This window comes from Manis pentadactyla, chromosome 2 (assembly GCF_030020395.1).
Source record: "Manis pentadactyla isolate mManPen7 chromosome 2, mManPen7.hap1, whole genome shotgun sequence".
NCBI lineage: Eukaryota > Metazoa > Chordata > Mammalia > Pholidota > Manidae > Manis > Manis pentadactyla.
The window spans coordinates 115003806-115024022 of NC_080020.1; the positions used below are offsets into that span (position 1 = coordinate 115003806).

General features: G+C 39.2%; 1 protein-coding gene across 2 annotated transcripts in view; it reads left to right on the forward strand.

Annotated features, from left to right (window-relative positions):
* The window catches only part of ADAMTS12 (ADAM metallopeptidase with thrombospondin type 1 motif 12), a 327971-nt gene that overhangs the window by 202575 nt on the left and 105179 nt on the right, over nucleotides 1-20217 (forward strand). For both annotated transcript variants that reach the window (XM_057496003.1, XM_057495999.1), the window contains exons 7-11: nucleotides 3555-3704; nucleotides 12127-12270; nucleotides 12854-12998; nucleotides 17653-17745; nucleotides 19207-19352. In XM_057496003.1, coding sequence (XP_057351986.1) covers nucleotides 3555-3704; nucleotides 12127-12270; nucleotides 12854-12998; nucleotides 17653-17745; nucleotides 19207-19352 — 678 coding nt within the window. The remainder of the gene's footprint in view (nucleotides 1-3554; nucleotides 3705-12126; nucleotides 12271-12853; nucleotides 12999-17652; nucleotides 17746-19206; nucleotides 19353-20217) is intronic.

Genomic DNA, 20217 nt, shown 5'->3' on the forward strand with positions numbered 1-20217 from the left:
CCTTCTTTTCGCTGCTCTTGGTCATTTTTAAAGGTAGTTTTTATGAGCTAGGCAACTCCTGAGTCCCATACCAGTGAAGGGGCAGTTAGCAAACTTGCTAAATGTGACAAAACTCTCTGTTAATAACCTTCATCTATTAGCAAAATGCAGGCCTCTTTTCTGTCCCAATGTTGATTTCATTTTTAAAATTGGCTGCTCTGTGTAGCTTGTTTGCAGTTCCCCATTAAAGTCCATGACTCTTAACCATAGGATTATAATCCTTTACTTTTATTTTATTTTTTGAAACATTTCTTCTGATTTAGAAACATGCAACTATCTCTACAGAAATCAGTCATTCTTGGATCCCATCCCTGACTGATGCTGATGACAGAATATAGGGAGCCGGTCCTCCCTGAATAGACAGAGTAGTTTCCTTAAGCCTTTCTCCCTTTTCCCCTCATGAAGATATGGTTCTGTTCCGACTACAGATCGTCCTAGGTGCTAAAAAGGACCATCAAACCCTCTAGGACTCATAGCTCTGAAAATCTGGTGAGCTTTCCTGATCAACCTGTTCTCATGGAAGGCTGTGTTTGCTCATCGATTCAATAAGTATTTATTGAGCATCTGCTGTATATTAGACATTATTTTAATCTAGACAAATGAAGGTTCTATGTTAAAGGGAGGAAGAAAGTTCTCACTGGACACTCTTGTGCAGATTCAGAGACATCCAGAAATCCAGGGATATATAATAGAAGAGGCCCTGTGACCTGGCCCTTCAGCCACAGAGCACCTCATGCACTGAAAGGCCCAGGATGTGTGCGTGTGTGTGTGTGTGTGTGTGTGTGTGTGTGTGTGTGTGTGTTGTCCTGGGGAAGGATAGGCTGCCTGCCCCCAAACATCTTGGCCTGTCACCTGTCCCTGTGACAGGATCATCCCAGTACATAAGATGCCTACAAGGAAGGATGACCAGCCCTCACACTATCCAAATGGCTGCCTTTCCCTAATCTGAAACTCCATACATCAGAATCACTCTTTCAAGTAAAAATATCAAAACTTTAGTTGAATGCCAAGACATTCTGAAAGAAGTCTGTAGCACAAACCTTTTACATTAGGTTTATTAGGACCTGTGGCATCTTTTGTTGATCAATGGTTCTCCTGGGAAATAGGTTTGTCACATTTAGCAATATAAGCACAGGGGTTCTCGGAAGCTGGCAGGCAGCCAGCCAGGAAATGCAGGACCTGGGCAAGAAGCCAGGCAAAGACTTTGGTCCAGACAGCACCTTTATACAGGGAAGAACCCTGGATGCTGGGACAAGCATTGGCCACCTGGGAGCTATGTTACAGCTCCATCTCTTTTCTTTTCTTGAAAGCAGAAACAGTTTCTCTTCTCATTCTCACGTGAAAAAATGAGGGAGTTAATGATAGCTGGCATTTGTGGCATGTTTGATGTGGGTCAGGCACTGTGCCACATCTATTAGAACAGTCATTGTTCCACCTGATCCCCACAACAACCCTAGTAGGTGACTACATCAGCCATTCCTGTTTTGTAGATGGGGAAACCGAGGCTCAGTTATATCACTTGCCCAAAATCTCATTGCTGTTGACAGGGATAGCTGGGACTTACATCCAGGCAGTTTGAACATAATAGCCATACTTGGAACTACTACCCAATAAGAATCTGAAGGATCTGCTCTCCTTTTTTCTTACTATGATAATTTATCTTTCCTAGAACAGGTCTGGTTTCAAGGTATTACGAACCTCACCAGCACCCAGGAAGCACAGAGTATTTCATTCTAAAGCTGTATTTCTCAGTTTCAGTGCCACCGATGTTTTGGGCTACATGAGTCTTTTGTTGAGGGGCATCCTGTGCATCGTAGAATGTTTAGAAGCATCTCTGGCCTCTCTCCAGGAGGTGCCAGTAGCACCCTCCTCCAAGTGTGGCCACCACAGCTGTCTACGGATATTACCAAATGCCCTGTAGGACCGGGTGGAAGCAAAAGCAACCCCCATTAAGAAGCTCTGGTGTGAATAAATAGGTAGGATCAGGGAGGAAGGGAGGGGAAGGTGTCAGACTGAGCTTGCCTCTGGAGAATAGGCTGAGAGCCACTGTAACAGTTCTCTGTAGAGCTGCACGTCATAGAAGGTGCGTGTGGCCCAAACTCACCTCACGAGATGGGACTAGTGGCTGCATGCCACTGCACATTTTCTCTTGCACTCTCTCCAGCGCATGATGGAGGTAGAGCTAATCTCCTTTTTGGAGCTTAAACTCTTTGTCTGCAACATCCATATTCCTACAGTTCTTTTGTTGCCCCTTTTTTCCTCTTTAGTACTAGACACTTAGTAGGTACTCAATAAACAATAAATTAATGGATCTAAACTCTTCCTCTGTCAGAATGGGAAGGTCGGTGGATTAGCAATAAACACCATTCATCTTTTCCCAGTAGCTCCATGGAGACCTAGATTTTTTAAATGAAATAGTAACAAGGACGTCTGACAGTAGAGGTAGAAAAGTGTGGGTCAGTCTTCCTAAAGACCCAACAGTTATTTAAAATGATTGTGCTTTATGAACTAATCGAGCTCTGCAGCATGACACTGCTCAATGACAGGCCCTGTTGGTGAGAGCAGGGATTCGTGTCTGTTGAGCGTGTTCTGGAATGCCAGCTGCTCCCTTTGTCCCACTGTCCCAGCCATTGCCTCCTGGAGAACTGAGGACTCACAGGGTTTTCAGAGCTTGGATCTTTTCCATAGCCTAACAGACACACAAAGCAGGCCCTGTGTTGCCAAAATGGTGCCCACACAAACCCCATGAGTTGAAGGTCTGCAGCTAACTAAAGCTCAGAACCCTGTTGGCATTTGTACTAGTCATTCTTGGCAAAGAGCTTCAGAACTAAAGAAAACCAAATGACTAACAACTCTCAAAATTCTTGTCAGTGACTGAAATAATCCCTACCAGGATATAGGGCATATTTTTATATTTAAAAGCTGTACCTAACATTTTATGGGATCCTAGGAGTCTTTATTTGTATTTACATCCCCTCCCTTATGCAGTTTTGTTAGGGTACCAGGGCTGGAGAGACAATTGATTTGATCTCTGGATGGATTGATGGGACCAATTGTCTTTTTCACAAATGAGCAAAAATTCTCAGGTGAGTTTTGAGCACAGACCTCAGAAAGACCAAAAAGGGGTTTCATATTTGTAAAACCTCAGCCATTGTTGGTTATCCCTTCCCTATTTAAAAGTTCAAATTAACTTCAATTTTCAATCAAATCCTTTTCCTTTTGGCCAAGTAATATAATTTGGTCTCCTGAGATCAAGAGCAAAAGCAACTTGAAATAAAACATTTGCCATATTTTCCCACATTTTTTAGGTGCTAGTGAAATTTAATAATCAAGGGGTGAAATCAGAGTAATCTTATGAATTCAAAATTGTCCCTTACATTGATATGGACTTTCAAAACAATTTTAATCGTGCTTTACAGTCCATACTGAATGTGAATTAATACCCTATTTTTATTTAGGAGGGTTTTTTTAGATGTGTCTTTGAGGACCTACATATCTCTGTTCTCTGCTTTCAGAAAAGACATCTGTGCTGGGGTCAATCGCCCCTGTGAGACCCTGGGTCTGTCCCACCTGTCAGGAATGTGCCAGCCTCACCGGAGCTGTAACATCAATGAAGACTCAGGACTCCCTCTGGCTTTCACAATTGCCCATGAGCTCGGGCACAGGTAAAGGGCCAGGGAAACAAGAGCTCCTCACTATGTTCATACATCAGTATCAGTAGAGGGAATGGAAAGCACCTAAAATTCCATGTTAAGAGAGTCAGATTGCATTGTGGTTTAAGATTTGCCTTCCTAAACCTGTTCATCTTCATCTGTAAAGTGGGGATAGTCACCCAATCTTTGAAGTCACCCCATCTACATGACAGAATCAGAGGGGGCACTATAATTCTCTGAATTAGAATGGGTTGAGCAGGCAAAGAGATAAGCTTTAACTTTGTTGATTAATTCAGGAATTGTTACAATTATATGAAATAATCATATCAATAAAGAGTCACAAACTTTAACGTTTTTGCTCTTACTTTATGCCAGACACTTTGTTGTGTCATTAAATCCTCTTAACAACCTTTTGAAGTAGATACTATTGTTGGCCACATTTTACTCATATGTATTGAAGGAGAACATTGAATAAAGAAGAAATTGAAAACTGCTGTGCTTGGTGGGAAAGACCAGCAAGCAAACACCAGTTAACAGGAGGTCCAAGTTGTCTTTAAAAAATGTGTGAATTTAATTAAGTGATTTCACTGGAGAAAGGTTTTAAAATGTTTGAGTGATGGAATAATGATGATTCTAGATGCTCTAGGGGTCAGAGTTCCGTGGAGGAAAGATCTTAGTGTATTTGTAACTTAATTGGTTGGTATATTTACTAGCCACAAATAAGAGGGTATCATACTAATTAGAAATTCAGAATGGGGAGTCCTGTGATGGTTCAGCTATACCCCCTTCCTGTCATGTAGTTGCCAGCCTGGATTTCTTCCCTCTAAAGAAGAAAGCAGAACACTGGGGCATGCTCTGACTGTATAGCCTGAAGAGAGACAGGGGTAGGAAGAGGCCTGGAGACTCGATTATTCCAGGCCTGACCTCCTTGGCCTGGGCTTTTTCACCATTTTTCTCATGCAATATTATAATTTTTCAAAATACTTTTATCTGCAGTAAAAAACTAGAGTATTGGCTTGGATGTTGGGAAAAGTGAGTGCTTATTCTGGCTTTTACATCAGCCAATATTATGACCTTAGATAATCCCCTTCACCTTTCTGCATCTATTTCCTCATCTGTAACATCAGTACATTGAACTAGGCAATTTCTTAGATACTGTGATTTCTTTGATCCTTACCAAAAAGTCCTGGGAAATAATTATGACACATCCTAATGTTCTTATCACAGATTCAAAGACAGGTTAACTGCCTTGCTTATAATTAAATAATAATTGGCAACAGAGTGCTGGGTCTTGAAAAGACCAGGCCTTAGTTGCCATGTTGATAATGGAAGTTATTCTTTTGTGCAAGCATATAGGTGTCTTTAATCCTGGTTATGTGGAGGGATGTGTCCCTTGTAGCCTCTAATCAAGTCATTGGGGTCAGCAGTACCTGCTGGCCGAGCAATGCCAAATGAATATAACTAGGTCACACTGAGAAATGATTGCTCAAGACCTTCCCAGCAATGGGATACTCAAGATAAAGAAAAGTTGAGGAGACTTGATTAATAAAATGCATTCTGAAATGCTCACTGATTTTACTCAAAGAATGGATCTTTTATATCCTTAATTCAGTCTGACCTTTAAGACACTCAGAAATATGCTAAGAAGATTCTGCAAAATCAGTCTTGCCCCAGTGTTTGAGGGAATCATTGCTATGATTATCTGGACATGGGCATATCAACTTTGTAAGGAAGGCCTCCTAAGAAAATAAAGCTGAGGGTAGGAATGATCCTCCTTTTAGATTTTGTAAATTCTCTAGGAAAGGGGAGACCCTCCTGGTAACATTACTTATGCAAAATTCCCTGAATACTTGAAAACAGAGTTGTAGATGTTTCCTGGATATAAGATGTGGGGGATTATTTAACAGACTAGAAACAGGCCATTTCCTGAATCAATATGATATTTCAATATTTGTCCTCCAATATCAGGGATCTGTGTTCTGATCACTGATAGCTGCTTCTGATCACACAGGTGAAAACAAAGAGGTGAGCATCAGTTGTTCACCTCCCCCATTTGTTGTGAGCCCCTCCGCACTTGGCCAAAGTGACCTCCAGAAGATTTAAAAGGCTGGAGCCCATTTTTCCCTCTCTTTATTGTTCTCTTTTGTCCCTTTCAGAGCCAGGCAATAAAGACTGGGACTTAAAAAAACAGTTGCATATATGGGGAAAATTAGAAAGTGACTACATATGCCCAGGGAAAGTTTCAGAAAAGACCTGAAAAGACGTCAAGTTTACACCTTGAGTTGATTATTCCTTTGACCCAAAGGAAGCTTACAGCAAGCAAAACAACAACAACAATAAAAACAGCAAATCCTAGGGAAAAGGAAGAGTCTCATTTCCAGAGTTATCAGATTAGTAGATTGAGATGTCCAGTTTTACACACACATGCACAATCACAAGATATACAAATACAGGAAAGTATGGCCCATTCAAAGGAAAAAAATAAAGAGAAATTGTTCCTAAAAAAGATGTGATGAAAGATCTACTAGACAAAGACTTTAAAACACGTGCTTTAAAGATGCTCAAAGAACTAAAGGAAGACATGAAGAAAATCAAGAAAGTAATATATGAACAAAATGGAAATATCAATAAAGAGAAAACCTAAAAAGAAACCAAAAAGAAATTCTGGAGCTAACAAGTACAATCACTGAAATGAAAAATTCACTAAAGAGACTCAACGAAAGATTTGAGCAGACAGAAAAAAAACCACTGAACTTGAAGATAGGACAAAGGAAATGACCAAATTTGAGGAACAGAAATAAAAAAGATTGAAGTTTAAGTAAGTACACTAAGGCAAGAAAAGGAAATCAAAGGCATACAGATCAGAAAGGAAGCTATAAAACTAGCTTCATTTGCAGATAACATAATTGTATGTGTAGAAACCCCAAGTAATCTATATACACATACAAACTGGAACTAATGAACTCACAGGATGCAATATAAACATACAAAAATCAATCACATTTCTATATACTAGCAATAAACAGGTGGACACCAAAATTCAAAATGCCATACCTTTTACAATCTCTTAAAAATATGAGATATCTACATATATGTGTTATATATTTATAAATCTAACAGAATATGTACAGGACTAGTATGTTGAAAACTCTACACACTGAGGAAAGAAACTGGAGAAAAATCTAAATGAGAGACATACTGTGTCCATGAGTTGGAAGACTCAGTATAATACAGATACAATTTTCCTCAAATAAATATACAGGTTTAATGATTTTTCTATCAAAATATCAGCAAATTTTTTGAGATATAGAAAAAGTATTTTAAAATTAATACAGAAAGGCAAAGGAACTAGAATAAGTAAAACAATTTGATAAGGAATAATAAAGTAGGAAAAATCAGTCCACAAGATTTCAAGAATTAAATCCATAATGAGATATCACTTACGTACCTATTAGATGTATCACTTACATACATATCAGATATCACTTACATACCTACCATAATGGTAGATTAAAACCATAATGAGATACCACTTACATACCTATCAGAATAACTAAAAAAATAATGATGACAAACGCTGGCAAGGATGCGGAAGAACTGGATCATACATTGCTGTATGAGAATGTGTACAGCTACAGTAATAAGTTTGGTGGCTTGGGCAAAGGGATAGACATATAGATCAATAGAACAGAGCAGAGAATGCAGAAATAATCCCCCCAAAATATTCCCTACTGATCTCACAAAGATGCAAAAGCAATTCAATGGAAGAAAGGAAGAAAGAGCCTGTTAACAGTGCTGAACAATTAGATGTCCATAGGCAAAAATAAAAAAATATAACAAGAACCTCTACCTATGTCTCATACCATATGAAAAAAAATTTTTTTGAAGTGGAACACAAACTTAAATGTAAAACATGAAACAAAAATCTTCTAGAAAATAAACCTTTCAGAAAATAACATTTTCAGTATCTAGAGCTAGGCAAAGAGTTTCTAAACTTGACACCAAAAGCATAATCAATAAAAGGAAACATTTAAAAATTGCACTTACCACATTAAAACCTTTTGACTCTTTTAAGAGGATGAAAAGAAAAGCTGCTGCATGGGAGAAATATTTGCCAACCATATGTAATGGGTTGAATAGTGTCAGCCCCACCCCCACCTGCAACACAAATTCCTGTCTACCTGGAAGGTCAGAATGTAGCCTTTTTTGGAAATAGGGACTTTGCAAATATAATTAGTAAGGAATTTTGAAGTGAAATCACCCCAAATTTAAGGGGCCCCTAAATTCAATGGCTGGAGAGGAAGATTTTGGACAAAAAGATACAAACAGAAGATGATCATGTAAAGATGGAGGCAGAAGTTAGAAGTCCACAAGTCAAGGAAACCTGGAATGACCAGAAGCTGGAAGAGTCAAGCAAAGATTCTCTCCCGGAACCTTCAGAGGGTACATAGTGCTGACACCTTGATTTCACACTTCTGTCCTCAAGAACTGTGAGAGAATAAATTTCTGTTATTTTAAGTGATTGAGTTTATGGTAATTTTTATGGCATCCCTAGGAAACTAATACAGCACATAACCAATAGAACTAGTATCTAGAATATACAAATAACTTTCAAAACTCAATAGTAAAAAATGCAAACAATGCAATTACTATATGGACAAAAGACACAGAGATATTTCACCAAGAAGGATATACAAATGGCAAATAAGCATACAAAAATATATTCAGCATCATTAACTATCAGGGAAATGTAGATTAAAACCATAATGAGATATCACTTACATACCTATCAGAATAACTAAAATAAAAAATAATGATGACAAATGCTGGCAAGGATGCGGAAGAACTGGATCATACATTGCTGTATGAGAATGTGAAATGGTTCAAGAACCATGGAAAACAGTTTGGCAGTTGAAAGTTTGGGTTTGTTTTTTTTAACTATCATGTGACCCAGCAAAACATTTATCCTGGAAAAATGAAAATTCATGTTCACACAAAGACCTGTACATGAATAATTGTAGGAACTTAATCTCAATAGCTAAAAACTGGAAACAGTCTAGGGGCTTTTTCAACCCAGTAAGATCAATGATTAGATAAACTGTGATGCACATACCAGGGGATACTAGTCAGTAGTAAAATGCAGTTGATGCATACATCAACCTTGATGATTCTTCAGTCATGCTCCATGAAAAAAGGCAATCTCAAAAAGTTACATACTGTATGATTCCATTTATATAGCATTGTTGAAATGGCAAAATTATAAAAACAGAGAACATAGTAGTGGCTGCTGGGGTTTAAGGAGGGAGTGGGGGAGGGAAGGAAGTGGTATGGCTATAAAATACATCATGAAGGATCCTATGGTGAAGATAATGTTCTGTGTCTTGACTGAGTGACCATCAGTATCCTGACTGTGATGTTGTATTATAGTTTTGCAAGATGTTACCATAGGAACAAAGTGGTTGAAGGGTATATGGCACCTCTTTGTATTATTTCTTGCAACTGTAACTGAATCTATAATTATCTCAAAAAGATTTTTTTTTTAAAGTCATGGGGCTATGTACAGGTGACCTAAATAAAACACTGTCTTTTAAATGACAAAAAAAGAAAAGTTTAGAGTTACTGATAAGAAAGAGAAAGTTGAAAGAAGACGCATACACTTGAGTTTGAGTGATAGAAAAAAGTGCTTTAGTAAGATGCAAAACCAAAGGAAAGAGGACTTTAGGAGCTTCATAAGAACTTTGTCTCATAGGGAAAGCCTCTTCTGAGGTATTCAGTTCTTTCTCTAGCTACATAGTTCTAATTAGGGGTAGACCAAGCTGAGAAACACTAGGCAGATCAATAAAACGAACCCTCAGCAGCCCAGAAGAAAGAAAATGTGGTCAACCAGTATCCCAATAAGACACTCATTATAGTTTAGTAACAAAGATATCCTATTGTTTTTTAGAAATTGTTCCATCATTGATTGTGTATGACGTGAAGAGAAAGCAAAGTTCACTAAGTTGTGCTATGGCCTTAAGTTAAAAATTTCACTTTTATATTGAGAGAAAACATTTTCTAATCCATTTATGAGGACCCTGGGTGATATCAGCCATTGGTACCTAAGGTCTCATACCACTTTTATTAGGCCATGTGATAAGTTACCAAAAATGAAGATAGAATTCCAGGAGAAAATTTAATAATTTATCTGAGATCTAACATCCTTTCCTATTAAGTAATGAAAACAGCACAACATAGATGAACACTTAAAAGGCAGCACTCACCCAACATACTCCCCCCTCCCTTTCTGGATTGTGGTATATTTCATGTACAGAGCTTTTTTCGTTGCATATATAAAATTGGTATTTCCTAAAGGAGTTAGAAAAGCCCACAATCATGCTTTCATGGTTTTTATTCTCTGCTGGTTCCCCTCCACAATAAAATGAATAATAAAAAGCAAGGAATGGGTATATTCCACCACGTGATGCTCTGAAACCCAGGCAATTACTTAACTTGCTAATTCATGTCTACAACTTGGCAAACACATCTAACAGGAATTGAAACACAGAGGTGAAGTAAAGCAGGCTAATGCAGTAGCCTGATAAGTTGTTTCAGGCTGTAGAGGGCTCTTTACTCCCAAGTGCTCTTCCTGTCTGCTGCAGAGTAGCTTCCTGGAAACAAGCCTTGCATTCTCAGGACCCCATGTGCTTCCCTTGCCCTACATTTTCCACTGACCCACTGTTCCCAGGTGACAGGAGTGTTCCACCCATTTAGAGATAGTAGAGACAGTCCAGGGCAACATTTTTACTAGCATTGTTTTTTTCTTCCAAGATAGGAGAGGGGTGATAAAGTTGAAGGGGAAAAATCCTTTAATGAGTGAAAAACTTTAGATGGAACAAAGTGAGCTCTGGGGGAACTGATATTTTGAGTGTAGGTTTGAATCCACTCAGTACATATGATCCAGACATTTGGCTTGTTTTATTGGAATAGCCAGTAATAGAAAAACCAGTATTCATGCATGTTTTTACAGCCACGCTTGAAGTTTAGGATTTGTACTAATTATTGAGTGGGTGAACTTGTGGAAAACTAAATGAGCCTGGGGAAGGCCTTCTTAGGAAAAAACTTTAATTGAATCACATTCTTTGTGGGATGTGACAAGAACTTTGTAGATTAATTCACCGACTCCTTGGTGAGTTTTATATTCATGTGGAATGTGGTCGGAGTCTGTAAGTTGATAACATCATCATCATTTTTAAAAATACAAGAAAATCTATAAATTCCCCAAAGACTTCTCTGCAAGAGCTGCTAATGTTGACTGGGAGATTTTCATTAAAATTGGATATGAGCTCCCAGTCAGAGGGGTTGAATTCCACTAGCAGAGTAAAAGGTCATACTTTGTCCAGATTTGGAAATTTGACCGAACACCTCTGGGCTGTAAGCAGACCCCACAAGAGAGAGTTCTTGTGGGGTGATCCTCTTGGCTTCCACACAGACATTTCTGGGTCTGTTGCTTCCCCTGGTCAGCCCTGGCAAAGGGAGGTCAGGGAGCAGACCAAGTGAGACATGATGAGATGCCAACACAGCAGCACAAAGATCTGAGAAGATCTCATTAGCTACTAATTAGCTGCATGATCTTTCATGAATCTCAGACTCCAAACCTCCTCCTCTAGAAAAGGAAAATAAGCTAGCCAATGTTAAAAACAGCAGCAAAATTTTTCTTTCTGGTCCTGGAGCCCTTATTATGTACCAAACACCCTGCTAAGTGGTTTTTAAGTTTATGCCACTCAAATCTCACCCTGGTACTCTGGTGATTTACTCCATTTTCTAGGAGAGGAAAATGAAGCTGAGCAAATGTCAGTAAGTCACAGATCAGTGAGAGGCAGAGCTGGAATGTCAGTTGAGATTATGTGTCATCAAAACCCTGCTCTTAACCACTGAACTATGTCTCCCTAATGTCTCTGATATTGGAGCACTCTCCCAACAATACTAGGAAGAAATCCAGTCATCGAAGCTTGTAGCCTTTGACAGTCTCTCTTAGGCTCCCCTTTCATGCTCTTCCTTAGATGATCATGAAAACGGGGAAGAAAGGTTTTGTTCTTTTGTGCTGTGGTTGCTGTAGCACAAAGAAGAGAGCTTGAGGCAGGATTTGCCCTCTTAACTCTAGACTCACTGAAAGCCAGACTCGGAGCTCCTGGCTCCCTGCCTCACAGAGGTGTTTGGATTAGCCACGTGGTTCCCACAGTTACATATTTGAGGCAGAGTGATTCTTAAAATGTTTCCTGTGATCTTTAATTCACAATTAGCTATCCCTCTCCAACTTCACACTCCCACTTTGTGGATGGATGCCTCCTGTACAAAAGTTGCTCTCTGTGGGTTGTTCTCACCTTGGAGAAGCTATGGCTTTCTCCCTGTTTCCTGCCTGCCTCCTTAATATTCTGTGCTTTGTACCTTCCTGTAGCTTCGGCATCCAGCATGATGGGAAAGAAAATGACTGTGAGCCTGTGGGCAGGCACCCATACATCATGTCTCGCCAGCTCCAATACAATCCCACCCCAGTGACATGGTCCGAGTGCAGCAAGGAGTATATCACCCGCTTCCTGGAGTAAGTGACATGCATCTCAGAACCACCCACTTGGTTTCTTTAAACTGGAAGTCACTTTAAGATTTACCTGAGACCAGGAAAGTCTCAGTTCCTCCCAAACTGAGGTCACAATATTAAGGTGGAATCAAAAGGGGTAGATTTCACTTCTGCTTTCTGCCCCTGGTATCAGGTGGGTTCTACCCTCCAGCTACAGCTATGTCGGCATCCCATCCCCCTGGCTTGTTCCTGTCCCAAGGTGGCTTTTTATGACTTGAGTGTGTGCTAAGTCCTTGGGGATGGGCGGGAACAGCCAGGATATGTCAGAAGAGGCCCCTGAAACCCCAAAGGGGGTAAGATGATGAACTTGTAATTTTATCTCTGCTTGTATTTCCTAGATCACACTGAACTTATGGTGTGGGATGCTATTTGCATTTCCTTCTAAGAAACTCCCACTGCAGGCCCAGAGGGTTCCCTGCTTTGTATAAATAAAGTTGTCTTGTAAGACCAAGAATAAACTAGAAGGATGAAAGTGTCTGTCAAATGAAAGACAAAAAATGAAGGAAGTCATAAGCAACTGCTCTTATTTCTATTAACTTGCTTCTAGCCGAGGCTGGGGGTCCTGTCTTGATGACATGCCCAAAAAGAAAAGCTTGAAGTCCAAGGTCATTGCCCCTGGAGTGATCTATGATGTTCACCATCAGTGCCAGCTGCAGTATGGCCCAAATGCTACCTTCTGCCAGGAAGTAGAAGTAAGTGATGATTATCTTGGTGCCTCTGGTGTGAATGTGCAGGGCTTGAGATCTCCAGCACACTGAAGGAAAAGGCAGGGAACTTATCTGGTAATCCAAAGATCCAGACACAGAAATGGAAACTTCTTATTCATGGCAAGGTATCTATGAGGCAGAAAGATTGGAGCTGGGGTCCTCCGTAGTCCTTGACCCTACCTCCTTAGTACTCTGTGGAATCAGCAATCCTTTGCCACAGGGTGATGGTGAAGAAAATTCTGTAGTGATTTTCAAGAATCACAGTGATTGGTACTTGCAGACTCCATAGAACCTACAGTTGTTCCCTTTCCTGAATTTCCCATCTGGTTGAAGAATGCCACCAGATCCTAAGGTAAGAATAAGATTCATCTCTGATTCATTCTTTATCTTCAACATCCAAATGATAAGTGAAACCCTGACATTTAACCTGCTGAAGTTTGTGGCTCTGTCCTGTCTTCTTCATTCCCACTGGCACTGTCTTGATTTAGTCTCTTCTCTCTCCTTGTTATTATAGTTACCTCCTTCTGTCTCCTACCTAATACAGCAATTCAAATTGTTGCTCAAGTTATTTAAAAAAAAACACAAATCTAACCATGGCTCTGCTCTGCTCTTAGGGCTACTACTGACCACAATATACAGTCCCAACTCCTTTGTATGATATTCCTTTGTGATCTGGATCTTGTCTATTCTCTGAACTCATCCCTTGTAGTGGGAAAGGCAAGTCTTGCTGAACCCCTGCCAATTCTGTGCTGTGTGCTGAATGCGATGAAAGAGATGTGCCCTCAAAAATTAATAAGATCAATTCTCTGACTTTTGAGGACCTTGTGCTCTAGAGGAGGAGGCAGGAAGAAAAATCTTACTACAGTGATCTAATTACAGAAAGAGACATGTAGAAATAACTTTGAGGAGGAAGTAAGTAACTGTGCTTAGCTAGAACAAGCAAGACTTACTAGAGAAGATAAAGTTGGTGCAAAAATCCCTCACCCCTCACTTCTAACTGGCAGCTGGGTTATACCAGTCTAACTCCTAAATATCTCTAAAATCCACCTGTTCCAAGATGACTGCCTAAGGGTCTCCTTTCCTAGAGGCTGACCACCACCTCCCAACACTGATCCATCCCCAAATGTAAAGTGACCTTTATAAATGGAAATCTGATTGTGTTCCTCTCTGATTGAAATATTTCAGTGTCCCCATTCCTTTGCACTAAAGTTCAGATTCTTTAAAGTGGCTTAAAGGGGGCTTCACGATTCATCCTATCTCTTGCTCTCTGCCTTTATCTCTTAAAATGTTATTTTAACCCCCCACTTTCTAACTTAGAATTATAATTTGTTATCTGTCAGACCTTATCACTAGTTTCCCATATCTTGGAACCTCTCCTTTATATTTTCATCTCCTTATGTCTCTGCATTTGGTATAATTTCTTTCTCTTCCAACTCACTGGTTTCCTCTTCAGATATGTGCATTCCTTTAACTTGCTTATTGATTTCTTAATCTCATTTATGGCATTTCTTTTTTTACTTACAACAATCTATTTGATTAATTTGCTAGGTTTTCTCTGATTTTTATGGTCTCTTGTTCCTAATTCAGACTTTCAATGTGATTTTTTATTTCTTTAGTCATAGGAGATACATTTTGTAGTTTATGTTGGATAATTCCAATGTCCAGAGTCTGTGTGGGTCTGTTTCTCTTGTTTGAGATTTCCTTTGGCTTTTCTGTATTATGTATTATTTCCTTTTGTCAATATTTGCTTTTATTGGGAGCTCTGACATGAGGTTTTTCTTTAAGGCACACATGGCCAGCACATTCTATAAGAGTTTTCACTACTGCCCCAGGTCAGCTTAAATTATTGGTTGAATGTTGTTTGGCTAACGTCATGAGTTATATGAGGGCCAGTGTGGATGCAAACTCTCAGGGGTAACATTTTACCGCTCCTTCTAGAGTAAAAGTCAAAACAGACCAATTTCCTGGCTGTGTCCCAAGGTTTCTTTTTTTCACTCGGGGTAATCTCTTGGGGTGCAGCCTTACGGGAGGTCTCCAATCCAACTTCCCGCCCTACATAGGCCCGAGGCATTGTGTCCAGGACTCCAATGACCATCAAAACTAAAATCTAAGCTATCAAGTTTGTGTCTCCAACTTAACATTTCTGCTACATTTTTAGCATCTGAGGAGTTGGTTCTCTTACTATTTTGCCAAGTCAGGAATGCATTTAAAACATTTAAAGTATTTTAGCCACAATTTGTTCTCTAAAGGTAAGGATCTTTCAGTGTTTCCTGTGGTTTACTGGAAATGGATCGTTCTGGCTACCTCTGGCCAGTTCCTCCTTTACACTCTGTGTTCGTCCACAGCAAACCACCTCAGCCCCTGAGAGTGCTGGTTCTCCACCTCCAGAACTGTGCATGCTCTGGTTCCTCCGCACCACCCCCCTACTCATCATGTGGGTCTCAGCTTGAAGTTGCTTCACATTCTAGTCTGTGTTTTCTTTGACAAAGCCTTCATTAGCCTGTATCATAGTTGCTTTCTACTTATTTATGCCCACCCCTACTTTCTGTAAGCTCTCTGAGGGAATTTTTATTCCTGATGGGCAGCAGGGCCCAGCACATAGGAGGCACTCAATAGATAAGAGAATGAAGACTTCAAATCCCTGCATATTGCAGCCAAGGTAACCTAATCATTGTCTCTCTATATATAAAACAGAAAAGATAGCATCATCCTTCTTCATCATATTTTTTATCTTGAAACAGTTTACAACTCAAAAGAAGTTGCAAAAATAGTACAGAGTTCTTGTGTACACTTCACCCCAGCATATCATTCTTTATAAATGCTTAATGAACTTGTAAGAAAAAAAAAAATCTTTGGGGGAGAAAAACTAAAAAGAGGAGTGACATGCATGTTGAGGCCGATGTGGAGATAACTGGAGGGCTTTGGTTTTCACATCCAAATGTCCATAGACAGTGACATTAACCTTGAACAGGGGAGGGAGTTGGAACTGAGACCACTTGTTGAAGCTGAGAGCTGTGAAGAGCTATGCCACAGTGAAAGACGGGGGCTAGAGCAAATCACCACCAACAAAGGGAGATGATGGGGGACCATCTCTTATCTCAGCCTGCATTTTGAGGTGGGGGGAATGCCAGTAGATAACTTTCTCATGAGAAAGTTTGTTTTTTAACACAGGCCTGCCTCATGCTGATTGAGAATTCAAATTTATTCTCTTGTATGGTTTGAAAACCCCCAGGCCAAAAACAAAATTGGCAAAGATATATTTCTGACCTGGTAATACCATGGATGCCTGGTAGAGACAAAGGTTTAACACCTACCTTGGAGGAACCAGCACTCAGCTAGGGATGCACAAAATGCCAATAGATAAAGCTTCTGATCAGATAAGTTCACAGTTCAATCCCTAATTCAAAACTTAAAACTATCTTCAGCTAAATAAGGATAGATAATAAACACTCAAGAACTTTATGTAAGTAAATTTTTTCAATAGGGATAATAAGTAAGTGCATGTAAGAAGATGTATAGATGAGAAAAGAAAAAAAAAACCATTACATTTGTAAGGCAGATTTGAAAAACAATTACAACCTCTAGAAATGAAAAATGTGATTGACTTTAGATTCAGGGATTGGTTTAACAGCAGGCTTGACACAGCTGAAGAGAAAATCAAATCAACTGGAATTTAAAGCTGAGAAAATTACCTCCCATCCCACTTGAGTATTTCTCAGAGTTGTGTGATGGAGAAGAAGCTGTTCTTTTTCTCACAGAAATCCAGACTTTTCAACTTTCACATACAAGAAAATTGAGAGTGAAAGAATATAAAAGTGAAGTTGACACATGAAGGACAGAATGGAAAAGCTCATCAATAACAATTATGAGTTCCAGAGGGAGAAAATAGAGGTTATCAGGGAGAGAAAATTTAGAGAGATAAAGATCGAGAATTTTATAAAATTGTTAAAAATTATGAAATCTTATTAAAAATCTTTGAATCTATAGTATAATAGGTAGATGGAAAGTTGGACAGTGGGTGGATAGAAGAAAGTCTTAAAGCTGAATAGAAGCAGCTGAGTCATTTCAGATGATATCTAAGAATCTTGTCAACCTTCCCTTGTTCCTACTATAGGAGGAGAAATTAAAGGGAATATCCAATGTATTCCCTGGCAGATAAAACAAGCTGACTACTTTCAATAATAAGTTAAATAAGCTGAGGTTCTCTGGATGGAATAGTTTTCCTTCAGTAAGCAGGTTCAAGTTATAACCACCCCAGCTGTTTGTAAGCAGATTGCTGCCATTTTATAGTTTGTATAGTTTGGATTGGCCTTTGATGGCTAATGTCACCAGTTACCGTGCCCAGGGCAATGATATTGGGCCACATATGTAGAAATTACATTCTCAACTCTTAGGAAATGTGTTTTATCTAACACTTTCTTATTGCCTACTGTAGTCTACAGACCACTGTTTATGAATGATGACGAAGTCCAAATTAAGTTTGAACTGAGAATTTTTGAATGATTACTTTCCATCACTCGTACTAATGGCAGCATTTATTGTGGGTATGTGGTTGAATGTGTTTTTTACCTCCCTGTAGAAATGCTTTTGTGCAAGTTATGAAAATACATAAAAGTATGATCTCACATTTGTTTTCCAGAATGTTTGCGAGACACTGTGGTGCTCAGTGAAAGGCTTTTGTCGCTCTAAGCTAGATGCTGCTGCAGATGGGACACGATGCGGTGAGAAGAAGGTGATGCGTCAAGCTAAGGGAGGAAGGAGGAGGGCAGCAGGCATCGAGTTTTTGGGAAGAGCTGCGAGGAGGTTCTGGAGAGCAGCTGTCTCTGTGTGAATGTAGATCACAAAATAGCCAGAGGGAAGGATTCCACTTCCACTCTGCCTTTGGTGCCTTCACTGCAAATAAGTAACTAAGGAGAGAGGGCTGAGACCCAGTTCTACAGTCAGTTGCAAAAAAGCTGACCCATCTTTTACTGGTGAATTTTTATGGAGATTTTGGTCAATAATACCTGCTGAGCTTATTATCAACCTTCATTTTGACTTTTTTGCCATCCATATTAAAGATTGAAAAGAACAAGCCAATGGCTTCTTCTTTCCAAAGATGCTGGATTTGGGTTACTCATTGCCTTCCTTCTCATCATCTGACCTGACTGCATTTCTTAAGTTCATCTCATTTTACTAAGCAGGAAAGTCAGACACCCACAAACTCAGGGATGTTAGATATCCTTCAGAAAGCCTGAGAACAGGGTAACACATACTGGTCAACAAAACCATTTAGGTTTGTTGTGGACTTAGGATTTAGGCTTCTGGTGGGTATCTTTATGCTGCTTGAGTGTGACATGACCTATCACTGAAATTACAGAACTTGGTCTTAATACACAGTGACCAGAAGTAACGAGGAAAAGGAGAAAAGGAGGCCATCAGATAAAACATTGCCTAAATCCTCCAGGAAATATAGCTATTTCTGACAATCAAGTTGCATTTTCTTTTGTTTTCTTTTTGTATGTTCACCCTTCTAAACTGATAGTTGTTGAAGGAGTGCCTTGAAGAGAGAGACAGGGGATTTTTTTTCTGAGCTGCTTGAAATGCCAGAACTGGAAACAATAGGTAGAATTATAGGAGAGCAAAAAAATGTTGTATTATTAGAAAAATTTTTTACTAGAATGTTTTGGCAATGAGTGAACTTTCTGTAAGAAGATGAATGATCTATTGCAGATATTAAATACCTATAGAAGTTATAAAGAAATGTTATCATAGGTCCAGTCTGCAAAATGTTTGTTATGGTCTGCAAGAAGATAAGGAGCTTGCACCAGAAAGTAAACCATTTATGTTACTAAATAACTATGTTACTAAGCATACAAAGCTAACATAAATTTCATGGCAAGACTCAGTGAGGGAAGTGACATATGGATTTATCTTCTGGCATGCAATCTGCTACCACACTCTGAGTAGAACTCCTATGTTGGCTACAACTAGACCCCATAAGCTTCCCTTAAATTCCTGAAATTCTCTGATTCTAAAACCCAAGGATCTTGGTGGAGATGAATCCTTCTGTGTTTTGCATCTTATGTGTGTCTATAGGAAATATGCATGCTCACAGGGAATTGTGTTTAAACTTCTGAGGTTCTTGACTTAGTTTAGTTTGGCTTTGTTTTACCTTCCTAACATACGCATCTCCTGCCTCTTCCCTTTCCAGTGGTGTATGGCTGGCAAGTGTATCACAGTGGGGAAGAAACCAGAGAGCATTCCCGGAGGCTGGGGCCGCTGGTCGCCCTGGTCCCACTGTTCCCGCACCTGTGGGGCTGGAGCCCAGAGTGCAGAGAGGCTCTGCAACAACCCTGAGTAAGTCCAGCCAAATGCATTCCCCTTCCTCCAAGAGCGCTGTGAGACCAGAGCTGGCATAGCATGATGTCAGCAATCCCTAAGGGAAAACTAAACGTGTTCCCAAAGACAAACGGGAATCAGAAGGATTCTTAGAGGGTGGAAAAGAAAGTGGTTCTGTTTTGTTTTGTTACATTTTGGTTTGGCACTGGATTCTTATTAGAATTTGGATATGTAAGCTGATTTCATCATTTGGAAAAATAGGAAAATTTATTTTAAAACTACAATCTGTGTGAAAACTTCCAGGAGATTGTGTAATTAAATCCTTCTGATAACCTTACTCTATCAGTGAAAGATTAGTTATACTTAATTTTGCTGATAAGATTGTAGCTTTCTTTCAGTCATAATGAATGTATAATTTTATAAAAATATTTTCTTTCCTTAGGTAACTAACAAAATAGCCAGGTACATTTTTTTAGGATAATTATGTTTAATGTCTTAGATAAGGATTTTGTAAGCCTCAGATTCCATATTAGCCTATTAAAGTTTCTATAGAAGTTATTTTACAGTGGCTTTCAATGTTTTGATCAAATTGCTTAATATTTTTCATAATTTAAATATGTATAATGATATTATATATGAACTGAATCTAAATTCCCTTGTTTTCTAAATAGAACATTACATTCTTAATTTCATTACTTCCTGGAAAACTAGTTCCCAAGTAAAAATTTTTTAAAGTATATGTATGATGCCTCTAGAAGTGACAAGTGTATTAAGCTTCTTTTACCCCATTTACCTCAGTCTCCTTTTGAAGAGTAAGAGTCAGATTTTTTAAAGGACAAGTGATAAGTGTGATTACAATCCCCTCAGTTTATCAGTTCCAAAT